The 8,920-nt window shown below is 34.2% G+C and overlaps 1 protein-coding gene across 1 annotated transcript in view; it reads left to right on the top strand.

Annotated features, from left to right (window-relative positions):
* Positions 1–1,911, top strand: part of LOC138159558 (olfactory receptor 8A1-like) — a 2,611-nt gene extending 700 nt beyond the window's left edge. The window contains exon 2 of the mRNA XM_069085910.1: positions 1,908–1,911. Within this exon, the coding sequence (XP_068942011.1) occupies positions 1,908–1,911 (4 nt within the window). The remainder of the gene's footprint in view (positions 1–1,907) is intronic.
* Positions 1,912–8,920: the final 7,009 nt, after the last annotated feature.

The following is an 8,920-nucleotide window of genomic DNA, read 5'->3' as shown; positions in this document are numbered from 1 at the left end:
GGACGCAGGAAAGCCTTCTCTACTTGCTCTTCCCACCTTCTGGTTGTCACCCTATTTTTTGGGACTATAATGTCTCTTTACTTAAAGCCTAAGTCTCTATCCTCTCCAGAATACAATAAGATTGTTTCTGTGTTTTATGTGGTTTTCACACCTGCCCTTAACCCTCTCATCTATAGCTTGAGGAATAAAGAGGTCAAAATGGCCCTGAGAAAACTTTTGGGAAAACCTGAAGGTACTTAATTCCACATCTCATCCATGATTCTATGTGAGGAAAACTTAAGCCCAAGGAGTCTCCTTTTTCTTCCACAACTTAAAAAAAACTAGATTTTTTTCCAATTGCATTTAAAACAATTTTAAAGATTTATTTATAAAATTTGAAATCCAAGTTCTCTCCATTTCACGCTTTCCTTCCTCTTTGAGAAGGCAAGTAATTTGATATAGATTATACGTCCATATGCAGTCATGCAAAACACATTTCCATGTTAGCCATGTTTGAAAAAAAAACCAACAACAGAGAGACCAATAAAACCAATTAAAATAAATAAAGTAAAAAAAAAGCATGCTTTGGTATGCATACATACTTTTATCAGTTCATTCTCTGGAGATGGATAGCATTTTTTCTTCATTAGTCTTTCTGAATTGTCTTGGATCATTGTATTGCTAACAATAGTTAAGTCATTCACAGTTTATCATTGTACAATATTATTGTTATTGTGTTCATTGTTCTCTTGGTTCTGCTCATTTCACTTTGTATCAGTTCATACAAATCTTTTTAGATTTCTCTGAAACCAACCTGCCCACCATTTTTGATAGCACAATAGTGTTCTATCACAGTTATAAACCACTACTTTTTCTTCCATTCTCCAATTAATAGGAATATCCTCAATCTCTAATTCTTTGTCACCACTGAAAAAGAGCTGCTATAAATAGTTATGTACATATTAATCCTTTTCCATTAAAAAAATCTCTTTGGGATACAGACATAGTAGTAATGTTTTTTTGTCAAAAAGTATATATTGTTTTGGCATAGATCCAAGACCAGCAGCAGAGCATTAGTGTTCCAGTTTTTCCACATGCCCTCCAATAGCTATCTCTTTCTTTTTCTGTCATATTAGCCAATCTGATAGGTGTAAAGTGGTACCTCAGAATTGTTTTAATTTGCATTTTCATAATCAGTAGTGGCAAAGTATTTTTCATATGATCAGATAATTTTAACTTTTTATTTCTGAAAACTGCATATTTATATCCTTTCACCATTTAACAATTGGGAAATGATTTTTATTCATATAGATTTGGCTCAGTTCTCCATGTATTTGAGAAATTAGACCTTTAGCAAAGAAATTTGCTGTGTCAGCCCTCCCTCTAATCCTGGCTGTAATGAGTGTTTGTACAAAATCTTTTTAATTCAATTTTATCAAAATTATCCATTTACATCCCTTAATGCTTTCTATCTCTTGTTTTGTTATAAATTCCTCCCTTATCCACAGATCTGACAGTAAGATATTCTATGCTCTCCTAATTTGCTCATGACATCATATTTTATGTCTAAACTATGTACCCCTTTTGACCTTATTTTACTGTATGGTGTGAGATGTTGGTTTATACTTACTTTCTGCAAAACTACTTCCCAGTTTTCCCAAGAATTTTTTTGGGCAGCTATTGAATTCTTGTCCCCCAGATTTTGGTTTTTGGATTGATCGAACTACTGACTACTATGGTCATTTACTACAAGGTATTGTGTATCTAATCTATTTCATTGGTTCACCACTCTAATTCTTAGTCAGTAGCAGAATATTTTTATGATTTCTGCTCTATAATAGAATTTGAGATCTGGTACTGCTGGGCCACCTTCCTTCACACTTAAAAATTTGATTCTATTGATATTCTTGACTTTTTTTTACTTTCAGGTGAATTTTGTTATTATATTTTCTAGTTTTATAAAATAATTTTTGATAGATTGATTGATACAATGCTGAATAACTAAACTAACTTAGGTAGAATTGTAATTTTTATTATATTGGCTCAGCCTACTCATGAGCAATTAATATTTTTCCAATTGTTTAGATCTGACTTTATTTGCAAGTAAAGTGTTTTGTAATTGTGTTCATATAGTTTCAGGGTTTGTCTTGACCAGTAGACTCCCTTGTATTTTATATTGGTTATATTTTGAATTGAATTTCTCTTTATATCTCCTCCTGCTGGATTTTGTTGGAAATATATAGAAATAGTGACAATTTATGTGTTTTTATTTTATATCCTGCAACTTTGCTGAAGTTGTTAAGAATTTCAACTGGTTTTTGATTGGTTCTCTGTGATTCTCTTGGTATACCATCAAACCATCTACAAAGAATGATGATTTTGTTTCCTCATTGCATATTCAAATTCCTTTAATTCCTTTTTCTTTCCCCATTACTCTAACTGGCATTCTAATATAATATTTGGTAAGAGTGCTGATAATGGCATTCTCATTTCACTCTGGTCCTACTAGGAAGACTTTTTCCCCCCATAAGACTTGCTGATGATTTTAGATAGGTAATACTTATACTTTGAAAGAAAGATTTATTTATTCTTTGCTTCCCAGTGTTTCTAATAGTAATAAGTATAGTATTTTGTCAATACTTTTTCTGCATCTACTAAGATAATCATATAATTTCTGTTGATTTTGTTATTAATACAGTCAGTTATGGGGATAGTTTCCCTAATGCTGAATCATCCCTGCATTACTAGTATAACTCCCCCCTGGTCATAATGCATGATCTTTGTGATCTATTGCTATAACCTCATTACTAGCATTTTATTTAAAAATTTTGCATCAATATTCATTGGGGAAAGTGATCTTTAGTTTTCTTTCTCTGTTTTTTTGCTTTTCCTGTATTAAGTATAAGCACAACATTTATGTTGTAAAAAAAATTTGGTAGGACTCCTTTGCTTATTTGGTATTGGAATCAATTGTGCTTTAAATGTTTTGTAGAATCCCTTTGTGAATCCATCTGCTTCTGGATTTTTTTTTTAAAGCAATTGGGGTTAAGTAACTTGCTCAAGGTTACACGGCCAGTTATTATTTCTGGGTGTGGTGCTGAGTATCTGAGCCCAGATTTGATCCAGGTCATCCCGACACTGGAGCCGGTGCTTTTACTAGCTGAGCCACCTGGCCGCCCCAAAATATGATCATTCAATGAAATAGAGGACTTTCAAGCATTTTTTTTTTTTTTTAGCAATCGGGGTTAAGTAACTTGCTCAAGGTTACACGGCCAGTTATTTCTGGGTGTGGTGCTGAGTGTCTGAGCCCGGGATTCGATCTCCAGGTCGTCCCAACACTGGAGCCGGTGCTCCTACTCGCTGAGCCACCTGGCCACCCCTCTGGTTCTGGATTTTATTATTTTCCTTAGGAAAATCATAGATAGCTTCTTCAATTTTTTTTTTTCTGAGATAGAGATATTTCCTCCTCTTTAAATCTGGACAGTTTGTATTTTTGTAAATATTCACCTATTTTATTTAGATTGTCACATTTATTGGCATATAATTGGGAGAAATAGTGCCTAATACTATTTTAATTTCCTCTTCATTTGTGGCAAATTCACCCTTTACATTTGTGAAACTTAATTTGTTTTTTCTCTCTCTTTTTGTTTTATTAATTTTTTTGTTTTGGTGGGGGAAGTCAGGGCAATTGGGGTTAAGTGACTTGCCCAAGGTCACATGGCAAGTAAGTGTTAAGTGTCCATGGCTGGATTTGAACTGAGGTCCTCCTGGGTGGTCAGTTCTCTATTCACTGTGACACCTAGCTGCCCATCCTCTCTCTTTAAAAAAATAAAATTAACCAATGGTTTATCTATTTTACTGTTTTTTTTTTAATAAAACCACCTCTTGGTTTTATTTAATAGTTCATTTTTTAAACTTTCAACTTTATTAATCTCTCCTTTGATTTTCAGGATTTCCAATTTGTTGTTTAATTGGGTATTTAATTTTTTTGATTTCACTCCAAATTTGTTGATTTTTTCTATTTTATTGATGCAAGCCTTTAGATATGTAAAATTTTCCATAAGTACTGTTTTGGCTGCATCCCATTAATTTTGGTATGTTGGCTCATTATTGTCTATCTCTTTAGTGAAATTAGTAATTATTTCTATGATTTCCTTTTATTTACTTATAATTTAGGATTAAATCTTTTACTTTTTTCATATTCATTATTTTATTTTATTTCTTTTCTGATTTACATCATTTATTTCCACCAGATTTTGAGTTACAAATTTTCTCCCCATTTTCCTCCTACCCACCTCCCCAAAATAGCAGTCCCACAGCATATCCCCTCCTCCAATCTCTCTCTCCCATATCCCTTTTGACTTTCCCAGTAGGGCATGGTGGATCTCTATGCCCCAGTGCCTGTATATCCTATTTTACAATTATATGTAAAATAGTATTAATAATAGTATATATATTTAAACATTTTATTTTAAATCTTTGAATTCCAAATTCATTTCCTTCCTCCCTTGTCACCCACCCTTACTGGGAAGATAAGCAGTTCAGTATAGGTTGTACATCTGTGGCTAATGCAAAACAATAACATAGTAGATATATTGTAAAAGACTGACTATATTTCCCTCCCTCCTATCACACCTCCCACTTGTTCTATTCTCTACTTTGAACCCATCCCTTTTCAAAAGTGGGTGCTTCCAACTTCCCTCCCCGCCCAGCCTGCCCTCCCTTCCATCATCCCCTCTCTCATCCCCTTGCCCCCTACTCTCTTGTAGGGTGATATACCTTATTTAGTGTGTATTTCATTCCCTCCCCAAGCCAAATTCAATGGGAATAGGGTTTACCCATTCCCTTTTGCCTTCCTATTCTTCCCCTCCATTGTAACCATTTCCCCTTGCCTCTTCTATATGAGACAGTTTACCCCATTGTGTCTCTCCCCATCTCCTCTCATTATATTCCTCTCTCACCTCTAAATTTCACCTTTTAAGTATCATCCCTTCCTGTTAAATTGGTCCTGTGCCCTCTATCTATGTATACCTGTAAACATATATACACACATTCACATATGTATTCATATGCCCATATACCGTCATACATAGACATATATATTTCTATTCCCTTCAACTATTTTCATACTGAGAAAAGTTTCATAAGTTACAATTATTGTTTTTCCATGTAGGAATGTTAATAGTTAAACTTTGATAAGTTTCTTATGATTTCTTTTCCCTGTTTACTGCCTCATGCTTCTCTTGCTTCTTGTATCTGAATGTCAAATTTTCTATTCAACTCTGTTTTTTTCATCAAGAATGCTTGAAAGTCCTTTATTCCACTGAATGACCATATTTTCCCCTGAAACATGATACTCAGTTTTGCTGCGTAGGTGACTTTTGGTTTTAATCCCAGCTCCTTTGACCTCCGGAATATCATATTCCAAGCCCTTCTATCCCTCAGTGTAGAAGCTGCCAGATCCTGGGTTATCCTGATTCAAATTGTTTCTTCCTGGCTGCTTGTAATATTATCTCCTTAATCTGGGAATTCTGGAACCTGGGTATAATATTCCTAGGAGTTTTCTTTTTGGGATCTTTTTCAGGAGGTGATTGGTGGATTCTTTCAACCTCTATTTTGCCCCCTGGTTCTAAAATATCAGGGCAGTTTTCTTTGAGAACTTCCTGGAGGATGATTTCTAGGTTCTTACTTTGATCATGGCCTTCAGGTAGTCCAATAATTTTAAAATTATCTCTCCTGGATATATTTTCCAGGTTAGTGGTTTTTCCCATGATATATTTCACATTGCCTCCTATTCTTTCATTTGTTTGGATCTGTTTAACAGCATCTTGATTTCTCATAAAGTCATTAGCTTCCATTTGCTCCAATCTAATTCTGAAGCAATTATTCTCCTAAGTGAGCTTTTGAGATTCTTTTTCCATCTGGCAAATTCGGCTTTTTAAGGTGTTCTTCTCCTCATTGCCTTTTTGAGTCTCCTTTGCCATTTGAGTTTGTTTTTTAAGGTATTATTTTCCTCAGTCAGGCTGTTGACTCTCATTTCATAATTTTCTTGCATCGTTCTCACTTCTCTTCCCAATCCTGAGACATTGTATGCCTCTAATCTTTGCAGTCTTCCTATGCCTTATTCCCTTCCACATACATTTTGATTCAGTGACACTGACCTCCTTGCTTCTCCACAAACAAGACATTATCTCTTGGCTCTGGGCATTATCTTTGGCTCTCCCCTTTGCCTGGAATACTCTCCTTAACTGTGCCTACTGACTTCCCTGATTCCCTTTAAATTCCAATTAAAATCCCATCTTTTGTGGGAAGCCTTTTCCAACCCCTCTTAATTCTAGTGCCTTCTCTCTTTTAATTAATTCTTATTTATCTTTTAAAAATTGTTTTATTTTTAATTTGTAGAATAAAACAAGCATTTCCATAATATAACATAATAAAAAGATGACTGCACATGAAATAGCAAGTCTACTATGTACAACTTGCTACTTCTTTTAAGTATACAATATAGTTATCATGCAAATTTTTTTCCTCCCTCCCCCACTACCCCATTACTTACATTATTTCATGTAAGTCTTTCCATGTTTTCTGAGATCATTGAGCTCATCATTTCTTATAGCAAAGTAGTATTCCATTACAATCATATACCACAACTTGTTTAGTCATCCTTCAATTGATGGGCAGTTTCCAGTTCTTTGCCACCATAAAGAGAGCTACTATAAATATTTTAACATATAGGTTCTTTTCCTTTCCCCCTAATCATCTTTGGAAATGCAAGTGATATTGGTATTGCTGGATCAAAGGGTACAGGTTGTTTAATAGCTCTTTGGGTATAATTCCAGATTGCTCTCTAAAATGGTTGGATCAATTCACCACCAACAATGAATTGGTGTCCCAATTTTTCCACATTTCCTCCAACACTTTTTTCTTCCCCCTTCAATCATTTTTGCCAATCTGATGGGTGTAAAGTTATATCTTGTTTATTATGTTTATATTTGTTTGCATAGTTTTTCCCTCATTAAACTGTCAGCTTCATGAAGGCAGGGATTTTCTTTTGACTCTTTTTGTATCCCCAGCACTTATCATAGTACCTGGTACTTAGAAGGTGCTTAACAAATGTTTCTTGATTAACTTTTAGCAAGGCATACGAGGCAGTCTTTCATGTTATCCATGTGGATAAAATGAAATGACATTGAATAGGTAATTCAGTAAAATGGATTAAAATTGTTTGGATAACTGGAACCAAAAGAATCGTGAACAGTGGTGTGATATAAACCTAGACAGAGGCCTCTGGTGGGGCATCCTAGGGATCTGTCCCAAGATCTGCTTATTGATTGAGTTGTAAAGAGGTTAAGTGATTTCTCAAGAGTTACACAAAAAAGTACTATATTGATGAGGAAAGTCCTATAATGTCAAATTGTGTTCCAATTTTTAATCTATACATACTGTATGTGTATAGTTATTTGCATGTTGTCTCTCCCTATTTAGAATGTGAGCCCCTTTAGGGCAGGAGTTGTTTAAACATAAATGCTCAGAAGGTCATTGAACTGAGAAAGGGATTCTCCCAATCAGTTCTTCTTAGGCTACTTTTTATTTATTTGTTTGGAGGCATCTGAAAGGCAATTTTTCATGCATCATATGACCAGTGATTACTTGATGAAAGAACACAAAGATTTCCTGATTGGTTCTTAGTATCTGGAATTACAGATAAACTAAGTGGGACTCAGAGGAATCTCCCATCTGCATCATTTATATAAAAATGAGCTTATGGACCAGACTTTTTTTTTACTTCCCTCTCACCTTCTTTAACAACTCCTTCATCAGAAGAAAGACTACTATGCAAAAACTCCATTTTCCATGAGCATCTCTGTTTGGTTTTGACTCCAAGCAGCAACATGCTCTGCCCAGAATAAATTGATCATCTGAAGTCTTATAAGCATGAATAGGAAGCCTTGTAGCCAAAGCTTGAAGGGTCCAGAAAGTAAGTGATGGAGTAAAACCAACAGAATCCTGAAACATCAAAGAGGAATAAAAACATAGAGTATAAAAAAGTAGATAAACAGAAGTGATTCAAAATCAGAACTAATGATGTCTAAGTTCTTGGACTCTAAAAAACTCTTTTAACAAATATTATAATTCAAAGTAAAGTGAACCAATGCCTTATGAAATATAGAATCCTTTGACCCCACAAGAGAGCACCTCAGAATGGTTTGAAAGAGAAATGAAATTCGTCAAAGAAGTCATTAGGGATCAGTATAGTTTTGAATGGAGAGTTCTTAATGAGAATTATAAAAACCCAATCATGATATTAGGTAACAAATGGGATGGAGATCACATCTAAAGAAATGAGAAAAGGAACAGATTTGGATCACCAGACTTATTGAAATGGAGACAAATTTGGCAGGAGAGATATAAAGCAACAACATAATAGGGCATATGAATTTTATGCGAGAAAAAGTGACTACCATGAGACAGAATGTTCAGAGATAAAAGCCATAATTTTTTTAGAAAAACATGAAAATTAAAAAGTATGTTTACTTTATTGTCAAAAAATAATACAAGAGAACCATTCAGAGCTTCTAAATATAAATTACAAAGCATCAAGAAAAAACATGAATGTTCAATGAAAGAAAATCAGTGGAGGGATTCTTGCATAAACAATAGTAGATAACAGAATATATAACTCAAAAACACTCCAAACAACAGAATGAAGAAAGGTGTAGTAAGTAAGTACAACTATTAGGGAAAGAATAAGTCAAGTCAAGTCAAGGAGGATTCATTAAACACTTACTATGCTTCAGACACTGTGCTGACAACTGGGGATATAAAGAAAAATTAAAATAACCCTTGCCTTCAGGGAGCTCACATTCTATTGGGAGATACAACATGTAAATAAGTATATATATATATATATATATATATATATATATATATATATATATAT

Source organism: Petaurus breviceps, unplaced genomic scaffold (assembly GCF_028583685.1).
Source record: "Petaurus breviceps papuanus isolate PSGF00001 unplaced genomic scaffold, PetGlider_PUasm1.0 176, whole genome shotgun sequence".
Lineage (NCBI taxonomy): Eukaryota > Metazoa > Chordata > Mammalia > Diprotodontia > Petauridae > Petaurus > Petaurus breviceps.
The sequence above is the reverse complement of the archived record's forward strand: the minus strand, read 5'-3'. Positions and strand labels throughout refer to the sequence as shown.